This window comes from Toxorhynchites rutilus, chromosome 3 (genome assembly GCF_029784135.1).
Source record: "Toxorhynchites rutilus septentrionalis strain SRP chromosome 3, ASM2978413v1, whole genome shotgun sequence".
Lineage (NCBI taxonomy): Eukaryota > Metazoa > Arthropoda > Insecta > Diptera > Culicidae > Toxorhynchites > Toxorhynchites rutilus.
This window is the reverse complement of record NC_073746.1, coordinates 318,113,476-318,136,169: the sequence shown is the minus strand read 5'-3', so window position 1 is coordinate 318,136,169 and position 22,694 is coordinate 318,113,476. Positions and strand designations below refer to the sequence as shown.

At 38.9% G+C, this 22,694-nt stretch overlaps 2 protein-coding genes and 1 long non-coding RNA gene across 3 annotated transcripts; 2 read left to right on the top strand and 1 right to left on the bottom strand.

The window, feature by feature from the left end:
- Positions 1 to 619: 619 nt before the first annotated feature.
- Positions 620 to 2,870, top strand: LOC129775111 (uncharacterized). Its single transcript, XR_008742853.1, has 3 exons — positions 620 to 733; positions 799 to 879; positions 959 to 2,870. It is a non-coding gene; the product is annotated as an uncharacterized LOC129775111 (long non-coding RNA).
- An 11,313-nt stretch (positions 2,871 to 14,183) lies between these two features.
- LOC129775110 (39S ribosomal protein L19, mitochondrial) lies at positions 14,184 to 15,598 on the bottom strand. The gene is made up of 2 exons (XM_055779388.1): positions 15,383 to 15,598; positions 14,184 to 15,322 (listed from the first exon to the last, which is right to left on the bottom strand). The coding sequence occupies exons 1-2, from the start codon at positions 15,447 to 15,449 to the stop codon at positions 14,442 to 14,444; spliced, it is 948 nt and encodes a 315-aa protein (XP_055635363.1). The 5' UTR covers positions 15,450 to 15,598; the 3' UTR covers positions 14,184 to 14,441.
- Positions 15,599 to 19,636: 4,038 nt separating this feature from the next.
- Positions 19,637 to 21,112, top strand: LOC129774479 (uncharacterized). Its single transcript, XM_055778222.1, has one exon. The coding sequence runs from the start codon at positions 19,637 to 19,639 to the stop codon at positions 21,110 to 21,112; it is 1,476 nt and encodes a 491-aa protein (XP_055634197.1).
- Positions 21,113 to 22,694: the final 1,582 nt, after the last annotated feature.

Sequence of the window (22,694 nt, the reverse complement as noted above, 5' to 3'; positions counted from 1 at the left end):
AGTATCGTGAAAATTTCAAATAAAAACTTTTGTTAAACCTACATTTTTGTTCCTGTAAAAGGTTCAATCCAGTGTTTTTTTCCTACATCACAATGTGTGTTCTTTTATCGCTGTATCACTGTAGAAAAGTTTTCATATTTCTTCATTTTATAAGATTTATTTTTTTGTAAGAATATGTGAGGTTATGTATTTTCCGCACATAGTTGCTTTAAACCGAATTTGTTTCTCAATAAAGTTATACAAAATTGAATTAAACCGATAGTAATATTTCGAACGACTTGACAAAAATCCCATTCCGAATTCCGATTGAATTGTTTTTGTATTTCGTTCGATCTGTTTCTCTTCGAACATTAAATGGGCAAAACGTTCGAAATAGGGAATGTGAAATTATAACTCGAATGAAACAACGGTTTCGAACGAAATGAAAATCCGTCGGAATGCAAAATAGAGCTGATAGATTTTGTATTCTGAATCCGTCGAGCGACTCGATTTAAGCGGCGCTCGAGGATTAAAGATAATCGCCCAAAAATGTTTTGAAAAAAGGACAGATTTAGGCAAGGGGGTTGAGCGTAACACTACGTAGTATTATCATCGTTAATAATTACGTATATCCGGTCTTTTTAATCATTGTACTGATCTGAGGATTGAAAGCAATATTCTTCCATTTCAACTTGGCCCGTGGAAGAGACAGCAGTGTGCAATTCCGTTCGTTAAATCTCGAGTATTCTAAAAGGTAGTTGATACTTTTCTACACCATAGTTAGTGTAACACATATGTGTTTTTTCTTTGTTTCTTTAGTGAGCACACTTAGCTCAATTTAAATTCAAGATTTTAAATTCCTAATTATCCCTCCAGTGGATTGAGCAAAAATATTTGGAGGTAAGCATTGGCAGGTTTTAGGCAAAATGTGACTAGATTATAAATGGCTTGTGTGTGCCCTTTTTTGTGTCGTTTCTAGGTAGCTCCACTTCTGACCCCACGACTTCGTTGGAATTGGCCCTCTCCGTCAACACGAGGGCCCCATCAATTCTCGCGCTCCCGGCGGCTCATCATCCAGCGGAAGTTCATCGTTCGTTTTATCATCCCTTATTTAACCAGATACACACTACAACTTGGCGCAGCTTTGTCGACACCACACCGAATGGGTTATTTGAACTGATTAAGAACTGAAGATTACCTACGAATTAGAAAATCATTGTGATTCATGTGAAATTGACGTTAATTTTGTAAAGGAGTAAGAGTTTTTCCATCTGATTCTATAGTTATGAAACACTGGAATTTCAGTTTTCTGAATGTTTCGCGCCTGGACACAACAATAAAGTTTAAATGGCCAGTTTTATAAATGAAGATAGCTATTATCCCCTATACCAGGGGCGGCCAAACTTTTGTGCATTACGGGCGACTAATTGTTTAAATGTTATGCGGGCGCTACACGATTCGTCCAACGTTTCACTCGAACGTTGGACTCAAACATTTGACTCGATGAATCGACAACACGGTGAAGTGAATGTTCGATTCAATGCAATCGGTCCAAAAAATCGGCGAGTATTTGGATCGAATGTTTATTGTTTTTATTTATCATCAAAAACGTTAGGAAACTGGATGACGATGCGAGTATTGAAATTGCTGCCGTAGTAATTGTACTAATATCGGGCTGTAAATTAGAAATGCTCGAATGCATTTCATATAGCGAATTCCTTTTTAAAACTGAGTCAGTGCCAAACTGACTCTGTAATAAAAAAACGTTTTCAGTTTCACGAATGCGGTGATTTGTTGGTGTGCGTTATATAGTCTGATTTGTTTATATTTACGACGGTAAATGTACAGTGTCGACGTCTGGTGGTGATATTAGTGCTTGGGAGGTAAGTTGTTCTCCATCAGATCAGAAGGGCCAAGTGCAGTGTAAACATATAAAAGTTTGAATGAAAATTTCTACTTAATATTGTTTGATTACCTAACACATGTAGTTCTGACACTCACTTAACCATTTGTCGATGCATTTCCTGTTTGTTCCACAAATAATTACTATTATAATATAAAACCATCATTAGACACAGTTTTCGTTCAATATTCTGCGATATCGGAAAAAAACTTTTATTTAATCACATAAAATAAATATTCGATACGTTAAAGTAAATTTTCATTCATATTTTTGATTTTGAAATGTATTCCACCTGAATATCCATCATTATTTTCACCTCCCTACTCTACTCTTCAAAATCAGAATCCGAATTGGATTACGATTCCAATAATACAAAAGCAAAAGCAGCAGGTTTTCCATTTTCATAGTCTTTATTTTTAGATTTTCCAAAACAATATTCGGAACTTGACAGTTCAGTATAGTTGTATTGGTGAGCCCGAGTGCCAACCCGTGAAACATCTCAGTGCGAAACTAACAGCTTTCGGGGCGAACTAGTGCGACACTGAGTGCGAAACTGAGTGAATAAAAAAACGTTTTGACAGCAGTTAGTGCGGCACTGGGGTTGAAACTGAACAAAAACGAATTTGCTAATAGTCCTTCATCTAAAACTTGTAAACAAACCAATCTGTCAAAGGTAGATTCGGACGAATCGTGTAGCGCTGTATCGAATGTCATCGAGTGTCGAATCAACGAATGACAAAAATCCTTTGACTCGTGCCACTCGCGTTGGAAGGTAATCCACAACGAACGGATTACCTTCCAACGCGAATATTCGACACTCGACATTGGAGGTTCGTAGCTCGTCAGTCGACTACACGATGCGTCGAATCATCGAGCGTCCAGCATTCGAGGGTGTTCGTAGCATCGTGTAGCGCTGGCTTTAGGATGCGATCCAACGTCGAATGTATCAAAAATACATTAAAAATTGAATAAATAAATAAAACAAAGTTTTAACCCTCCTGTACTAGCGCGCAAAATCATATCTCGTATACCCGCGCATGTTGTCCCAGACTCTGGGTGACACTGTAGTTTTCCTATTGTGTATTTTTAGGCGTTATTGGTGTTTATTCAAAGTAAAAAAATATATAGTTTAATAAAAACTCCAGAATTTATTTTTCTTCAACTTCATTTAGTTTCAATAGTCATTTAATTCAACCTCCTTAGAACAATATTATTGGCTATCGGTCCTTGTGACCGTATGCTCGAGTATAAGAGGGTTAATTAGAGGAAAATCGATGGTCATACTATTCAATATATATTTAATATAGTATTCAATAATAAATTATTCTATAAAATGGAAAAATATCGGTTACCAACTAATTGATAAGTGATACTTTATTTTCTGAAAAGTCTCATCAATCAATATCGTTGTTTTTTTTTTAAAGGAAATTGTCATTTATCAACATACAAAGCATTTATTTTTAATTTCTCATTAACACATAATAAATCATATATTTTTTCAATTAAGTTAAAACTCATAACATCAATTCATTAACACTATTACTTTTATTATAATTTTTTTAACCGACCGATTACGCTTTGTTTCGTATACCAGGTCAGTTTTAGAGAACAATCTTTCACTGTAAACACTACTGCAATGAACCCTGCCAATTGGGGGTACTGTTTAGAGTTTGATGACCACCAAATGTAAGGAATGTGATTCTGATCGATACGAAATGTTTTCGCATGACAATCGATTTCGTTAGTAATGTATTTTTTTTAATGGAAACTGGCTATTGTTTTCATTTGCTACTTCGTTGAAACTGTCCCAAAAGGTATCATGAGCATCGCGTTTAATGTTTAATACAGTTTCGTCTCTTTTGCTTCGTTTAATTTGATTTGTGGAGAAGTAAGTGTGCTCTCTTCTCAGATTATAATTTTTTTAAAAATCTTGAATGAAAATAAATGATTTATGGTCTTTGCTTATATTAATTCGTAGCACTTACTCTTACTCGACTAGTATTAAAATTATTTTAATACATTCACAAGAGTTTCAGTATTTTAAGAGAAAATCCTTAACAGAAAAAAATCTGTTCAATATTCCTTGCAGAAAACTTAATACTTTATTAGGGAATTCATTCATTCTAAACGGAAAACTTAATCATAGTTCATTATTTTTGTGTAAAAATGCGTTTATTACTCCCTAAAATGTGAACCACGCTTCATGCACACATGCAGTTTCCTCCAGTTTCACATCTGCAAATAAAGAGCCGAATATTCAACCATCCGGCCATGGAGCAAACCGGATATCCAGTATCCGTTTTCCGGCCAAACAACTATCCGTTTCATCGCTAACAAGAACTGTCTATCGAGAATATTGGTCCTTATTATGTAAATTGAATCGAACGGTCAATTCGATCCGTATAACTATCACACCGAACCAATTTTCGTATTTTGTAAATCGACAGAATCGATCGAATCGAGTTCTTTCTCGGCGAATTACAACGTTTTCGAAATGTTTCCTTAAGCAAAAACTAATAAAGGGTGTGTCACATCAAATTGCATCACGGAAAAAACGCTGTAGAAATTTAATTTTTAGGAATTATATCTTCAGCTTTCGCTTATAATCAGATAAGAGTGTATAGATCACGTTGGCCATGCTTCACTGTCAATTTTTCGTAAATTTGGAAAAATGTCGTCGAACGAAAAAGAGCGTCGTGAATTAATCCTGTGCACTCATTTCGAGAATCCGGAGTTGTCACATCGGGACATCGGTAAGATGCTGGGAATCGTCCAATCCACGGTCAGCAGAGTACTAAAACGATACTTCGAGAACCTAACCATCGACCGGAAGGTGAAGAATGGCAAAAATGGATGCTCCGTCAGTGAAAAAGATCACAAGCGCGTAGTTAAGCAGTTTAGACGTGATCCGAGAAGTTCGGTCAGGGATGTCGCCAATAAGCTGAATTTGTCAAGTTCATTCGTCCAGCGGGCCAAGCAGCGGGAGGGCCTGTGTACATACAAGGTTCAGAAGGCTCCTAACCGCGACGAAAGGCAAAACATGGTGGGGAAGACGCGAGCCCGGAACCTGTACACCGAAATGCTGACGAAGCCGCATTGCCTGGTAATGGACGACGAAACCTACGTCAAAGCGGACTTTCGTCAGCTGCCGGGCCTGTTGTTCTTCTCCGCAGAGGACAAATTCAGCGTTCCGGAGGAGATTCGCAAGCAGAAACTATCCAAGTTTGCCAAAAAGTACATGGTGTGGCAAGCGATCTGCTCTTGCGGAAAGCGGAGCGCCCCCTTCGTGATGACCGGCACGGTAAACGGGCAGGTTTACCTTAAGGAGTGCCTACAGAAGCGCTTACTACCACTACTGAAGCAGCACGAGGGCCCGACCATCTTCTGGCCGGATCTCGCTTCGTGCCACTATTCAAAGGACGTGTAGGAGTGGTACGAAGCCAACGGGGTCACCTTCGTGCCAAAGGAAATGACCCGCCCAACGCGCCGGAGCTTCGCCCAATAGAGAAATATTGGGCGATTATGAAGCAGGCCCCCCGGAAGAACCCAAAAGTTGTCAAATCGGAGGCGGACTTCAAGAGAAAATGGATTTCTGTTCAAAAAAAAACTACAACCTGACGTTGTACAGAACCTTATGGACGGGGTAAAGAGGAAGGTGCAAGCATACGGGCTTGGGCTCGAAGTATGAATAAAAAGAAAATGCCAAAAGTTGTTTAATAGTTTTTATTTTACTGTCTAAAATTTTCAAAAGGATTGGTCTACTGGGCGAATTTCTACAGCGTTTTTTCCGTGATGCAATTTGATGTGACACACCCTTTAAATGCAACAAGCAAACCAAACAACACGGAAAATTATGCCGACACTCACTGTGGTTCTATTCAAGACTATGTAAAAATAACAATACTTCATCTAAACTCGCAATCGCAATTCTCGAAGGCGATGTTTTCTCCGAAAGTATAGTTTTGAATGGTTTTCAAAACGCTATGCTGAAAGTTTCCAACAGTTTCAATTGGTCATTTAACTAATGATATGCCTGGAGAAAACATTGTTGAAAAAAAAAATGATTACAAGTTATGGTCAAACAACTGGATGTGTTAATATATAACAACTAACAATCGGAAAGAAATTTCTAAAACGGAAAGTTTAATGAAGAAATATCTTCTCTCACAACTAATATGTTTTACTGAGACTAGCATAAACACCTTATAAAATGATCACGACAGAAGGTGGAGGTTCAGAAGAAACAAATAATTACAAATAATAATTATTTGTTTCTTCTGAACCAGAAACAAACCTGTCACGGTTGCCATTGTGCATTGCCTAAATATCGAAGCATAAGAGAATCGCCCCGAAGCTCACATGTATGGCTTGCCTGCTGGACGGGCGATTAACGGCTGAATCCTGTGTTCGGCATTACTGACTCGATCGTGTTTCAGCCGATGCCGAAGAAGCCGAAACGATGGCACATCGGGCCGATCATACTGTACGCCATCTGTTGGCAGCGCTGTGGAGGATGTGTTGCTGAATGCATGATTCTGTACTGGCATAAACCAGTCTATTCGAGGCGTCCTGGACCCCCACACGACCTACATTCAATCCCTTGAACCATGCACTCGTTGAGACCTTAGGGATAATCGAGTGTAACCAACGACCGAACTCATCTTCACTCCACATGCGCTGCCAACTAACGAGTGTGTGCTGACGAGGGATGTGGAAAAACTCATTACACCCAGGGGTACGACTAAAACGTGAAATCCCTCATATTGCCAGTGTACCCAATATTGCTGCGGTTTACTGACATTTTGGTTCAATCAATTACTGTTGTGTACAACTCGGTGCGGTTATATAGTCGAATAGTGGCTAACTTTAAACTCCATGTTAAATGTGAACACCTCCATGTGAAACCGGAATATGAAAATCGCTCATGCAGTTAGAATAAAGCAGCGCATTTTTCGATTTCAATCCTCGTAATGATATGTTGATAAACAAATGACGCCATATTGATTTTGATTTTGGGTAGCCTATATTCAATTGATGTCTAACCCCTGATTACACCCAGGTTTTTTTACGGGGGGTTTTTTTGCGCGGTTTTTTTACGCAGTACCCGCGTAAAAAAGACCAGTGCAATATCACATATCCCCCTCAACTCACATTTTTCTCTCATGTTCCCTCAGAGCAAGTTACGGTAATTAGTGCTTGTAACGGAGTTTAGCGCTTAGTGCCGCACCTTATCACGATTCTTACGTGGATTTTAGGTGTTGGGTAACGCTAGGTAGTGCGGACTGAATCAAAACGGCTGTCAAAAAAGATCCAATTAAAATGTCAAAAGAGATCCAACGATCAGGAGTGTTATTTTTCTTATGATAATGAACACTGTAAAAGAGGTATTGTTGTCAAGGGCAAAAATAATTAAAATTATAAAATGAACGAACTACATTTTTCCGTCAATTGTTTAATTAACCATTGCATCTCTGAAAGAGCATCTCAGCCTTTCACTGAGCAACGCATTTTTCATGTCCCCTTTCTTTGACGTAACGTTTTCCCGAACGAATTAAAAACAAACGAAGTCAGAGTCACGTAAATGTTTACACCTGCGATTTGAAAATATTCGATAAAAAGTGGAAGGAAGAGATGCCAGATGATTTAAAAAAAAAGTCTGTAAAAACATGTGAATGTTTATAAAAAATGTGAAAAAGTCTGTAAAAGTGTGCAGATCTATAGAAATGTCTTTTAACGTTAATTTTCACATATCCATTAATACACGTAAGATTGTATTTTGTATATATATACAGCCATTCCATGCCAAACCAATATAGTGGTTCTCAGATCTTCGTCAAAAGTGGTAATTTTGTTATTTTGTTCTTTATCGCAAAACATTAGACTCGTATTTTTGATTTTTTCATTAGGGTGCCATTTCCATTTTAGGGTGATCCAAAAAATCAATTCCTTTCCACTTTTTCCCAAAATGACTTTTTTCAAAAATTTATAACTTTCGAACCACTTAACCGATTCAGATGATCGACATATCAAATTGAAGCCAATGAACTTTAATCGAAAAACATTGAAATTGCAGAGAATATGGATCCTATTTTCGTAATTATTGATTGTAGTCGTTTTTTAATGTTTTCATGGCTTTAGACTAGGGGGAGCTATATTTTTTAATATTTTTTCATGAAAGCTGAGAATTTTTTTTCATAAAATATCTCGATATCAGAGATGCTATTTTTTTCGTTTTTGAAATACACTCATACCTCGCTACACGGCCGCTCTTCATACGGCTTTTCACTATAACGGCCCTCTTCAACTAAGGCATGTTTTCGATTTGCGGTCTAAAATGTTTCGCTATAACGGCAAAAAAACAATTTTCGACGTCGAAACACAACTGATTTTTTATACGGCTTTTCGCTTTGCGGCCAAGTTTCATGGAACGTATCTAGGCCGTAAAGCGAGGTATGGGTGTATGATTTTTCAAAACTAATCGATGGTTCGAAAAACAAATTTTCCCCATTTTTCCCACTACAAAAAGTCATAACTTTTGAACTATTGGACCGATTCATATCATCGACATATCAAATTGAAGCTTACGAGTTATTTTTCTTTGAAAAAAAATATTACTTTTGCGAAAAAAAAAAATGAAATTTGTTTTTGTAATTATTGATTGAGTTAGTTTTTCATAGTTTTCTCGGTTAAAGATAGGAGCGCTATATTTTTGTATATTTCTTATGGAAAGCTGAGGATTATTTACCTAACATATCTCGATATCAGAGATGCTATAATTATCGTTTTTAAACTATAATTTTGTAAATTTAACATGTTTAAGTCTTCGATCAATATTCCTATGTGACTAAACTAGACCTATGCGACTAGAATCCAATCTTCCTGCAAGTGTGACATTTTTTCAAATTTTGCTTATTGGCTTTAATTTAATATATCGATCATCTAAATCGGTTCAGTAATTCAAATGTTATGATTTTTTGCAGAAAGTTATATTTGGACAAAAGGGGAAAATGATTTTTCAAATCATATCTAAAAAACGAAAAAAAGCATCTCTGATATCGAGATATGTTATGTAAAAAATCACAGCTTTCAAGAAAAAATATAAAAAAATATAGCGCCCTCTAGTCCAAAGTCATAAAAAAAACCACTGCAATCAATAATTACTAAAATAAAATAATTTTTTTCGCAAGTTAAGTATTTTTTAATGAAAGGGCAGGTCATTAGTTTCAATTTTATATGTCGATTATCTAAATCGGTTCAGTGATTCAAAAGTTATTAATATTCATTTGTCATTTTCATTTGTCAAAAGCGGAAAAAATGATTTTTCGGACCACACTATAATGGGAATGGGCATCCTACTGAAAAAATAAAAAATACGGGTCTAATGTTTTGCGATAAAAAACAAAATTACCACTTTTGACGAAAATCTGAGAACCACTATATGTTAATTGTAAAATAAAAAATAACTTATGTGTTGTAAGTGTGTTTAAATGTTTCAACGATCTACACATACATACATACACATACATACGCGTTGTTAATTTTTATAAAAATCAGTATTTCTTCGTTGATATGTTGGACATCCACCAAGGCTTGCGGTCTTGTCGTTGGTGAAATTTATAAGAAAATGCAGTGTATATTTTCCATCCGCCATATGAAAAGCTATACATGCTTTAGATCACCACACGGCCATGAACCATGCCTGTGGTAACAGTATCGAACAGTAATCCATATTTCGTCATAAGCAGACCCGAAAGCAAATGCAAGTTGTTGAAAATAGAATAAAAATTGTTATTCGATGTTGTTTAAATACTTAGAAGACATAGTCCTGTACCTAACTTAACTATTTTTCTATAAATCTCCTTGAATTTCAGCAAAACAATTTTATCCAGAACAGAACATAATTATCAGAGACAATTTTCGTTCAAGATTTTTCCCTACCTGCTGAGGAAGCAATTTTTCATTAATTGTGAATAATCATATCCTCTCTTTCGTCTGCAATGATGTCAGGGCAAAAGTACTTATGTGTATGAGCTCCAAACTTCATACACACCAGATGGGCCAACCAGAAAGTCTGCCGGGTCGCAGGTTGAGTATCGCTGGTCTAACGTCATGTGTATTAATCTAAACTAAATATAATAACTTTTCTGTATTTAGTTGAAATGTAAATACATAGTAGTTATAAAATAGGTTTAAGAATTGAGTGTGATGAGTGTGAGTGAGAGTGGGAGTGTGAACATTCCCAACATATCTTTATATGCCATCCTATTCCTGATAAAAATATGTCACCCTTTTAAACTCGAGTCTACCGCGAGTAATCGGTTTTCTACCTTATAAACAATAGAATAGAATTAAGGAAAATTGTTCATAAATATATAGATATAGTTAATATGTTTAGTTAAGAATTCAGCTCCTTTAAACTTATGTAACTGTGCCTGTAAAAATAAACGAATTAATAAAAAATTAAAAAAAAACTTTCTGTATTAAAACTATACAAAAATGTCGTATGGTGAGTCAAATGTCTTTGATGTGATGAATAGAGCCTCTTATTTTTCAAAACCTGTGAAATATTGTTATATCCAAAAAGTCTACAACAAAAAATAAAGTGTTTTACAGATATGTCTGTAAATTTACAAACATATTTGTAAATCTGGCATCTCTGGTGGTCTGAGAATTTATTGCAAGAAATCGCTTGAAAGCATGCATTATTTTGCTTGAAAATGAAGTGGATTGAGTCCGCACCACTTAGGGGTAACGGGGAGCTCGCCGGGCGGTACAACGGGACGGGGTTTTCACGGGCAGCTATTTGTGAATGTCTTTCTCTGTCTACTTAGCTCTGGATGGTCCAACAGTGGTACTGCACGTGCATCGGCAGAAGAGTGAACAAATGACTAGGGAATTTTCTAGCAACAGCAGATGACCTCATTCGTGAGGAAAACCGAACTATGGGCCCTATTCCAGAAAACGAGACGAACAGACGAGCGCTCGTCTCGTACCGTGTCTCGTGTTTGTTCACCTAATCAACGATTTATCAAGATAAGTTTTAAATCTATATATACGTATTTCCAATAAAGTAGTTGTTTTGAATTACTCATTTTCGTTCAATATGTGAAGACCCTTTTCGTGCCATGTTCATACATTCAAAACAGTCATCTAACATGGCTGTTTTGAATGTATGAGTATCGATTGATCAATTTTAAAATTGTTTGTTGTTTTTTTCAAAACAAAAACATGCCTTCTCATCTGACATCACTGATCATATCGAGAAAAGCTGACTGAAGTCTCTCCAGTCTACCAAATAAAACATTTCAATGAAACTCGTGTACTGGAATGGGATATTTTGCTCGTCTCGACAGTGACTGAAGCCGAGACGAGACGAGACGAGACGAATTGCTCGTCATTTTGAGTTTCATTGAAATGTTTTATTTGGTAGACTGGAGAGACTTCAGCCAGTTTTACTCGGTATGATCAGTGATGTCAGATGAGAAGACATGTTTTTGTTTTGAGAAAAACAACAAACAATTTTAAAATTGATCAATCGATACTCTTTTCTCAGTTCCAAAATATTAAAAAAACATAACAAAAAGGAATAAGTTTCATATATTTTTTGATTTCATTGATATTTTTCCTCGAGCATATGGGTTCATCACTCAGACGTTTTGTTATTATGGATTTATTGGGGGCAATGTTTGTTCACCTAATCAACGATTTATCAAGGAAAGTTTTAAATCTATATATATGTATTTCCAATATAGGGCCCTATTCCAGAAAACGAGACGAACAGACGAGCGCTCGTCTCGTTTGTTTTCATATTCAGAAGCCGAGCTCGACTAAAAACAGACAAGTAGCTCGTCTGGCTCGACGACCGTTTGGCCGCGCTCGTCGATGAATCAGTCGAATCGTCTAGTTTGATTGTTTGTTCACTTTGTTGATTGAAAGTATCGGTATTCTTCTGCTCCGCCTTTATCTTCAAAAATTGTTTCACGGCTAAACTAATATTGCATAAGCAATGTATTCTTTCAACTGCAACCATCAAATTCAGTTCAGTAATTGCAAGATTTTACAGATTTTCAAATGGACCTCTTCCAAACAACACAACCAAATGTAAACATTGAACTCATATCCAGGGATGCTAGATAACTCTTTTGAATATATTAACACGGCACGAAAAGGGTCTTCACATATTGAACGAAAATGAGTAATTCAAAACAACTACTTTATTGGAAACACACACACATATATATATATATATATATATATATATATATATATATATATATATATATATATATACTTTTCTTGATAAATCGTTGATTAGGTGAACACATATTGCCCCCCAATAAATCCATAATAACAAAACGTCTGAGTGATGAACCCATATGCTCGAGGAAAAATATCAATGGAACCAAAAGATATATGAAACTTATTCCTTTTTGTTATGTTTTTTAAAATATTTTAGCACTGAGAAAAGAGTATCGATTGATCAATTTTAAAACTGTTAGTTGATTTTCTCAAAACAAAAACATGTCTTCTCATCTGACATCACTGATCATACCGAGTAATGTGCGATTCACATAGCACGTTACGGAGAAGAACGTCTACGTTCCGTCAACGTCTCCACCAATTCACACATGCAGTCAAGGCTTCCACCAGCACAGTCACGTCAAATGCCACACGAATGATTTATTTAATTTTATTCATGGTGTCGCCACCTACAACAATTTTAAATTGCAATGCCCTCTTTCAAATCAGCATGCCTAGAATCAGTTCTAAATTTTGAAAAATTCAATGAGAATCATTGAATTCAATTATTTAAATGCTTAAACCCCGTAGTCCGACCCTTATGCAACAATAATAATAAATAGAATAATTCTTTCAACTAGTCGCGAATGATTTTCACTCCGAAATTTGGAGCTAAGAGATATGTTGGCATAAAAAGTACAGTAAGTTACTTATAAAGCGATATGCTGAGGCACCACTCAGTGTCGCGTGGGAGTCGATTTTGACCAGTAATTGGACATTTGCGACTGGTGGCGACTTTCAATGTGGGACCATAATTTGGACTCCGAACTCAATGTTTACAAAAATGTTCAACTGGAGGTAAAAATGTCTAATTAAACGTGTTGCATCACAGATCTGTTCAATTAGCTTAACGTCGATGTAGATGAAAATTACTGTACAACCAAATCAAAACAAAAGCCGAGACACAAAGCCCAGACAAAAAACAAACGAGCCGTCCGTCTCCGTCAATTATTCTTTTCTACAAACCCTGCCGGTCGTTTTCGTTGAACGTATGCTGACGGGGCGTTACGTTGCTGGTGTATGTGAATGTTTTCATGAGAATTGCATGGTAGAATCATTGACGTATCGTGACGTGAACGTGACGTGTATGTTGTATGTGAATCGCACTTAAAACTGACTGAAGTCTCTCCAGTCTACCAAATAAAACATTTCAATGAAACTCGTGTACTGGAATTGGATATTTTGCTCGTCACGACAGTGACTGAAACCGAGACGAGACGAGACGAATTGCTCGTCTCGTTTTCTGGAATAGGGCCCTATAGCTACCAGTAACCAACGAAATTGCAAGAAAAAACTACGGGTTTTCGGAAGCGAGCAACACTCAACTTTTTACTTCCGTTCTACGTAAGGATAGTCCCATTTTATATCTATCATTAGGTGACATGATTTTTTTTACGCGGATTTTCCAATTAATGCGGTTTTTTTACGCGGATTTTTTTACGAGGTACGTATCCCCCGCGTAAAAAAACCTGGGTGTATAAGCAATTGATCTTTCGAAAAGTGTGCCTTCTGAAGCGCCCATCTTAGCTAGCGAGTTCGCTTTCTCATCTCCGGAATCGAACAATGGGAGGGAATCCATGCTAAGTTAATCTTGAATAATTTTTGGACCAAAACACTCAATAGTTGTCTTATTCTTGTTAGGAAATAAGATGAGAGTTTATCAACTTTTATTGAGCGGATTGCTCCTATTGAGCTGAGACTGTCTGGAAAAATAAAATAATGGTCGATGGGCAACGTTTCCATGATCCCTAGTGCATGGTCTGAGTTTGAAAGAGGCACTGGAGTTTACATTGAGGATACCGAAGCCACTGGACCTGTTTATGGGTGAACCGTCAGTGAATAACATTCTATCAGATCTAACTCCACGATATTTTGCCGAAAACATCGGCGGAATTACATTAAAGAGTAGATGATCTGGGATTCCATCGATTGTATGAAACATGTATTCCGTGTAATGGAGAAGCATGTCATTTGCAAGTGAATCAAGAGTCTCTAACGCAAATTTCGTCTGAAAATAAAAATTATATTACAATGAGTTTGATGGAAGTTATAGGAAAATTAAAATAAAGTGAAGTTGGCGAGTTCTGCAATTGAACCCACAAATGTTCGCTTAGTAGGAAAACATGAATGTTCGAAAGAATTCATATCAAAAAATCAATTCGGGGCGGTACGAAGTTCGACGGGTCAGCTAGTTTCAACATATTTTTTATTATTTCAACGCGCAATCATAACTGCACAAATGTGCTCTAAGCCGGCATGCTTAGGCCAGTTTGGTCGGTTTGACGAAGGTACGCTTCCTCTTCATCTTCTTGTGTGAAAGTTCGAGCTGATGCAGCTGTGAGTACACCTCGGCGAAAATCTCTTTCTGCTCTTCGTCCGGAATCGTTCGACGATATTCCTTCATCAAATCGTACTTCTCCCAGGGCGTTGCCCGCTTCTCTGCCTTCCGGCGGTTTTTCTCTGTCGTGTACTGGTCGACATTTGCAACACCTTGCAGATTCTCCCGCTCCCAGCGAGCGTACCACGGTTTCGGTTTGAGCACCACTTTAACATCGTTCACTGGTACTGGCGAGCCCTCCGGGAGCACTTCCGGTTCCATGTTTATGTCGAATGTACTGTACTCGTCCAGAGCGTCCCTCAGGTACAGCAAATGTTCGTCCAAGCGCCTTTCCAAACGCAGCACTTCGAACTTCAACAGCGTGGGGTCGTACAGATCGTACATAACTTCCATACCCTGGTGATCCACGATGTTTCTCAGTATAAACCTTGCCCTCAGACCGCACCGCTCCCGCTGGATACAGATGCCAACGAAGCGAGAGGTCTTACCGACCGCGTGCACATCAGAACTCGTGACCGCTAGTACTGATCCCACGTAAAACTCGGGGATATCGATGTTCGAACGTCGGTCCAACATATCCATTCGTTCGAGCTTCTCTCGGATCGGATTACGCCATTCAACTTTCGGATCCGGTAGGAATTCCTGGTAGATGAAACGATACTCCTGAGGGATGATGCTTTTTCGCTCTGTGGTGGGAACATTCGTTACGCGAGGCTGTTGTGACTGTGGTGGAGTTGACACCGGTGCGGACGTATTCGGTTCGGTTTTGGTAGAAAACGATGCGGCGCAGGATGTGAGGAAATCTGTTGGTTAGATATGAAAACATAACATTTATGTATGTGCATTAAAAGAAGTTCTTTTACCTAACCGACGAGCGATATTTAGTAATGGATATTTGCTCGAGGCAAACTGCCTTTGAATAACATTCATATTGGACTCAAGGATATTTAACTAAAAATTATCAGCAAACACGGTTTAGTTATAGTAAATTACACTTTTTTGCACTTTGTAAAATTTCCGCCTCACATTTGCATGTTGTTATTGTGTAAACGGAGAATTTGACAATTGTCTCATTCTTGTCGGTGCCGGGATGCCAAGCGATTTTTCAAGTGTCGTAGAATGATGCGAAAAAATATCTCACCCGTGAATGGCACAGGTTCTGATATAAAGAAAGATCTGTAAAAAAAACTTGCCAGCGTAGAAGATTCAACGTCGATCTCTAAACAAAATATCGCTTTCTTGTTGGTGGAACGATACTTTTATTTGCTTTCCACACAATTATGGAGCGTCTACAAAATCACATGTCATCACAGTAACTCTAATGTCTTCAAAGCGAGAAAATTTAAGCACATCTGGCATCTCTGAGTCGGGCGGCCCTTGTGCCTCATCGGCCAAAATATAGTGCTGCAGTTTTCAGTAGGGGTGCTTCGCTATTGTTGAATTTAACTTGAGTGAAATGTTCAGAGATGTACAAAATATGTTTGTTTCTATTTTGAAAATTTTCTGTAAGGAGCTGTCCATATCGGACGAAGCCGGCTAAATAAAGTTAGCAAATTTTGGGAGTAATTTTTCGCTTGGAGTCAAAATTTAAATTAGTGCTTAGCGGGAGTGAAAATAAGTTGAGAAATATAAATTTCTTGAAGAAAAAGTTTGAACGTCACTAAACATAGTGAAGAATATCCAGCTTTTGTCTTTTCGTAAAAGAGAAAGTGCATTAAGCTGAGTTGTGTCACACGTGGTGCATGGTGCAAGTAAAGCACCACCAATTGAGGTTAAGATGGAGAAGTTTAAAGATCCTCCAGATATTAATTCAAAAAGGAATTCAGATGAAATCATGGATGCAAGCACTTCGCAATCGATCGCCGACCATCAGAGCTGTAGCTTAGACGTTTCGACCAACATTGACGGCTTCTGGTAAAACATTGTCAAAAGAAGCATCTCAACAAAAACATCAGGAGAGTTACACATACACTTACCAGGACTGTGCACCTTACAGGATCTATGTAGAACTACGAAAGAATGATGATAACATGAAAATAAACAAGTTTTCTCTAGGCTCGATGATCAGAGGAATTAACGAGTATCGACAACATGTAACAGACATGAAGTACGTTGGTAACAACAAGATATTGGTGTTTACAAACAGCTTTTATAAGGCTAATTCATTGATGGAAGCCCTGAACAAAACAGAAGGATTGTACAAAGCGTACGTACCTCGGCATCTCGTGACAATCACAGGTGTCATTTCTGGTATCCCTGTGGACATTAAAGAAGCAGAAATCGAAGCGGATATTGATTGTGAGTACCCGATTGTAGGAATTCGACGGCTAACGAGATCTTTCAACGGAGAAAAATTGCCCACCACAAGAGTAAGCATCACCTTCAGAGCCCATGAACTGCCCAAGCAAGTCAAAATCTTCTGTTGTCGGAGTTCAGTTCGGCCGTTCTTCCAAAAGGTAGTGATTTGCACTAAATGCCTTCGGTTCAATCACCGCGAACAGAACTGCAGAGGACAGAGGCGTTGTCACGAATGCACCAAGCAGCACGAAACACGCGAGGAGTTTGAAAGAGGCAAGGAGGAAGCTAAATGTGCTAGCTGTAGGAAGCCAGGACATAACACCCTGGACCCCTGCTGCCCAGAGAAGCGAAGACAAGAAAAAATTAAGAACTTAATGGCACGTAAATGCGTTACCTACACGGAGGCTTGTGAAATGATTCCAGTAGTCATAGAGAACATATACGAGCGACTGAGTGATGCGGACGAGTTCCCCACTTTGGAACAATCTTTTGCAAACGTCACAGGAGATAGCATCAAGTGGAGGAATCCATTGAGAGAACAATGGATTAAAACTAACATGGAGCGGAAGGCAGTTCAAGCAGCGGTCAAAATTGCAGCAGAAAAGGAGAAAAATGAAAAAACAAAGAAGAATATGTTAAAAGGCCCAGAAGTTCGGAAAATACACCCGACGATGCACAGCGAACGTCGTACGAACGCAACCAGATTATCACACAGGAGACTGCAAAAAACAATAATGGAGCGAGTTTGAAAAATCCATTCAGCGTGAGCGAGAAAGAAAGATGGGAAGCGATCATCAAGGAAGCGAACACAAAAGCTGAAGCGAAAGCGCACGCTACTGTTAAAGTAGCTGAAGAAAAAAGACAAGCGGAGCTAATGTCGTTCTATACGGATTTCGTGGAACAATTGGGATCAGGAGAAATAGCAAAAAGATTCAAGGAATGTACGGTAAAACACTTCAATTTAACGAATACTGTAGTACATAACAGTAACAACAAGTAAAAAGGCTTTGGAGACGCCTTATACTGTATTTCGATTAAAAAGTTTTAAATTATCAGTATCTTCAATATCATACAGAGCAATGTACAGAGCTTGAGCAAGAATAGATCGGAAATTCAAAGGATATTAATAGGTAATGAAGTGCAGGTGGCTATTTTATCAGAAGTGTGGACTAAAGTCACAGAAGAAAGTACGAATAAGTACAAAATTAGGGGTTATCATACAATCCTCAAATCGCGTTTCGATGGGTATGGTGGTGCCGCAATATTGCTGGATAATACATTCAACTATCTAGTCATCACATTGCCAATGTTATCAGATAAAACGCAAGCGGTATGCATAAAAATCCTGCCAACAAATGTTGTAATCATGTCTGTCTACATAAGTCCATCAATAACTATAAGTGATTTCAAAGAAGACACTACGAAGCTTTTCGATGTTGTTGCGAGGTTGCGAAAAGTAATCATAGGAGGTGACTTTAATGCCCATCACTGGGCATGGGGTAACGAAACATGCGATAACAAAGGCGAAATTCTACTTGACCGAATATATAATTCTAATTTGATGATTTGCAATGATGGGTCTCCAACTTTCATACCGACACAGTTAAACAGACGGTCAACGGCTTTGGATATAACATTAGGAAGCGCGGACTTCTTTTCCAGGATCACATGGGAGGTCACAGATTACAGCATCGGGAGCCATCATATGGCGATTCAGATCGTGCTGGATTCTAGGGAGGAACCTAGACCATATTACTACGTTAAACGAAAGCAAGTACAGAAAGAACTAGCGGATTTAAAAGATACCGAAGTCAACTCCATATCAGAATTACAGTACAGCATTAGAGCAGTCATCAAAAGGAATCGCTACAAAAACACAAAAAAAACGAAATTTTGGTGGTCTTCTGAAGTCGACGAAGCGTGGAAGGCTAAAACTGAAGCCAGAAGGTCATTCAACGAAATATCTAGTCAAGAAAACCTAATTAATTTCAAAAAGAAAGCTGCTATCTTTCAGAGGCGTAAAAGAGAGGAAATGCGTAAGAAATCTGATAAACTTCATGAAGGAGTCGGTCCTTTCACTAGCTCAAAGGAACTCTGGACAAACATCAGACGTTTAACAGGACACAAACTTCGAAGGAAGGAGCATTAGACAGTAGAGCAGATGCAGAGAAATTCCTAGACATTCATTTTGGCAAAAACGACGTGCAACGTGCGACGATGCAACAACAATAGTAAATTATCCAATCATGACTCTGGAAAAATGGTATGATATACTTTCCAGAAAAAAGAAAACAACAGCACCTGGCGAAGATGGCATCAGTTACGACGAGCTCCGCAATTTACGACCAAACGTGGTTAAGAATATTATCAAAGACATCAATGACATGTGGTTTAACGGATGCATACACGAAGAGCTCAAAATCATCAAAGTTGTCTCTATTCCTAAGCCTGGGCGCGACCAATATTCTCCGGAAGGTAAAAGACCTATATCATTAGTACCAACAATAACCAAAATCACGAATACAGCAGTATTAGAATTGCTACAAGAACATTTAGATAGGAATGAAACACTACCCGATATCTCATTCGGATTTAGACGCGGCATGTCCACTTCTACTTGCGTTTCTTATGTGGTGAATGAAGTGAAGCGTAATAAAAGAGAGAAGAAATTGTCAGCGCTTATCTGTATTGACCTGTCGAACGCATTTAACGCGGTCTAAACTGAAAAGTTAAACGAAATTCTATCACATATAAATGTGCCTCACGAAACCCAAGCATGGATAGAATCTTTTCTGTCAAACAGGAAAATCAAATTTCACATGAGGAATGAAATCGTTTCCAGGACGGTAAGCAATGGGCTTCCCCAGGGAGACGTCCTATCACCGACTCTTTTTAATATTTACACGCTTCCGTTGCACGAGGTCAAGGTAGAAGGTGTTGCACTGGTTCAGTACGCTGATGATTTCGGAATCTTAGTAACCGCGAAGAACATAGAAGAAATTAATACGAACGGTCAACGTTTTTTGAATGAGTTTGGAAGAATAGCAGCGGATCTGAAATTCAAAATCAACCCTGCAAAGACTAAAGTGGTATTGTTTCAAAAAAGCAACAACGTTCTCACTCTCCGAGTAGATAATCAAACAATCGAAACCGTACGCAGCACAAAATACTTAGGAGTCACCATAGACAGATCGCTTAGTTTTGGAACACATCTGAGATATGTGGCAGAAAAAGCAAGGGATAGAATCAACATGATGAAGGTTTTATCAGGAATAAAAAATGGTGCTCACCCGAAAAGCATGCTGAAGCTGCATAATGGACTGGTCAGAAGCGTTATGGAATATGGGAGTTGTATTCACAATAACGCGAGACGAACAACTAGAAGAATCACCGAGGTACTTAATAACCTAAGTCTACGTAAAGCCACTGGAACAACGAAAACAACACCAATCAATGCTTTGGATGGTCTAAGCGGTCAGGAGCCGCTTCGCATCCGATTGGAATATATTGCTGCTAAAGAAATAGTCAGAAACGTATCCAAACGTAACGCACTTGGTAACCAATTGATATCTTTGTCAACGACCACTTCTGAATTTACGGAGACCGATTTTAGCTTCGTCGAGCAGATGTATCTAGAACACAAGGACATTTTCGATGCAATATCTCCTGTGATCAAACTATCCGTCACACCAGAACTAGTCATCAATTCTTCTTTGGGGGGGATGGACAACTCCAAGAAGAACAATAATCCGATTCGTTTGAAGCAGCTTGTACTATTTGCAATGCATGGAAAGTTTAAAAACCGGAGGAGAATATTCACTGACGCCTCGAAGGAAGATAACAAATGTGGTATCGGTGTATTTATGGAGTTTTCGAATCAAAGGATATCCCGTCATATGAAAAAAGAGACCAGTATTACTAGCGCGGAACTTATAGTTATTGAAGTGGCAGTACAGTCAATCGCAGAACTCGAGCTGCAGGATTGTGTCATTTATACTGATTCGAAATCAGCATGCATCATGCTGAATAATGCACTGGAAGCTGGGAAAGGGGAAATGCTGTTGGTGTACATCATCGAAGCGGCAGCGAAATGGAATATAAGTCTGCAATGGATACCCAGTCATGTAGCCATCGTCGGAAATGATTTAGCGGATCAATTGGCCAAGCAAGGCGTAAAACAACTTGTAACTGTAGGCAGAATGCGACAGGAAAAACAAAAGAAAAAAAAAGGATTTCACTATCGAGAGAAAAAACTCAGAGACGCGTGCTACACGAGAAAAAGGAACAACTTATGATTTTTATTTGACGTTTTGTTATTACATTGATTGATACCTGACGAGACTATTGTCCAAGGTATAAAAAGCAAAGGTAGCATGTTTTATTCTCTACGTCGCAAAGTGCGAGGGATGACACAGTGGTTATTCTATTCCCACACTCCTCCTGAATTACCACTATGACGACAATCCAAGTCGGTTGACAAACACCTGGTACATCGACGGTCCCAAAGGCTTGGTAAAGCCATCGGCAATCATCTCATGGGAAGGGCAGTATGTTAGTACGATGATCTTGCGCTCACACAACTCCCGGATGAAGTGGCTCTTGGTCTCGATGTGTTTCACTCTACCACTTGCACGTTCTGCCTTGGCGAAACAAATACACCCCTGGTTGTCCTCGAACAGGGTTGTCGCTTCGTCTTGGGGTTCACCTAGGTCTTTCAGCAAGCGCCTGATCCAAATACCTTCCTGACACGCTATGGTTAGCGCATTGTACTCCGCTTCAAGCGATGAAAGGGCTACGGAGTCTTGACCCTTGCTGGTCCAGCTGATTGGGCCTCCACCGAAGAAAAATACTATACCGGAAGTCGATCTTCTTGTCCGCTGGTCGCCCGCCCAATCTGAATCCGAGTATCCGACCAGTTTCCAGGCTTCTCCGGAATTGAACTTCAGTTTCCAGGACTTGGTACTGCTCAAGTACTGGAGGACCCGTTTGGCAGCGGCCCAATCACTATGATTCGGTTCATTTACTTTTCTGCCCAACAATCCTACGTTGATGGATACGTCCGGACGAGCATTCACCGCCAAATAGAGCAATGCTCCAACTAGACTACGGTAACGTGTTGCATCGGGGAACAGCTTGCTATCACCGTTGATGGTGGTATAGCCGGGGTTCATAGGCGTTTTTACGGGTGCTGCATCCTTCATCCCGAACTTGGAGACTAGTTGCTCGATATACGAAGTTAGCCGCAACGAATAAGAACCGTCTTCACGTTCAATCTCGAATCCCAAAAAGAACCGCACCGGGCCGAGATCGGTAATGTCAAACTTGGCTCGGAGATCTCCGTACACTCGGTCGATTTCGTCCTGATTCGTACATCCTATTATCAAATCGTCCACATATACCAAAATATACACTGCGATGGTTCCGCTTCGCTGCACATAGAGACAAGAGTCCGAACTACACGGTTGAAATCCGAGGTCACGAAGTACAGCATCCAAAGCTTTGTTCCAGCATCTCGCGGATTGACGCAGACCGTAGATGCTTTTATTCAGCCTGCATACTAACTCCTCCTGTCCGCTTGTCGCAAAACCCGGCGGCTGACGCATATACAATTCTTCATTTACAGTACCGTTCAAATAGGCTGTTTTAACGTCATATTGCTTCAAAACTAGCTCGTTCTTCCCTGCAACGGCCAGCAATGCGCGCAGCGTCGTTTGTCGTGTTACCGGGGCGAAGACTTCGGTGTAATCCACACCAAACCGTTGTGTATACCCTTGGGCTACGATGCGGGCCTTATGTTTTACCACTCTTCCAGTTACATCACGTTTGAGTTTGAAAACCCATTTTGCACCTATCACTTTCTTCCCGATCGGCAAACTC

Bases quoted from the DNA above. Each gene is read 5' to 3' on its own strand.
- LOC129775110 (XM_055779388.1), bottom strand. From the start codon at position 15,449: ATGAATGTTATTCAAAGGCAGTTTGCCTCGAGCAAATATCCATTACTA. The intron at 15,323-15,382 runs GTAAAAGAACTT...TCTAACCAACAG, and splicing joins AAATATCGCTCGTCGGTTAG to ATTTCCTCACATCCTGCGCC.
- LOC129774479 (XM_055778222.1), top strand. From the start codon at position 19,637: ATGAGGAATGAAATCGTTTCCAGGACGGTAAGCAATGGGCTTCCCCAG.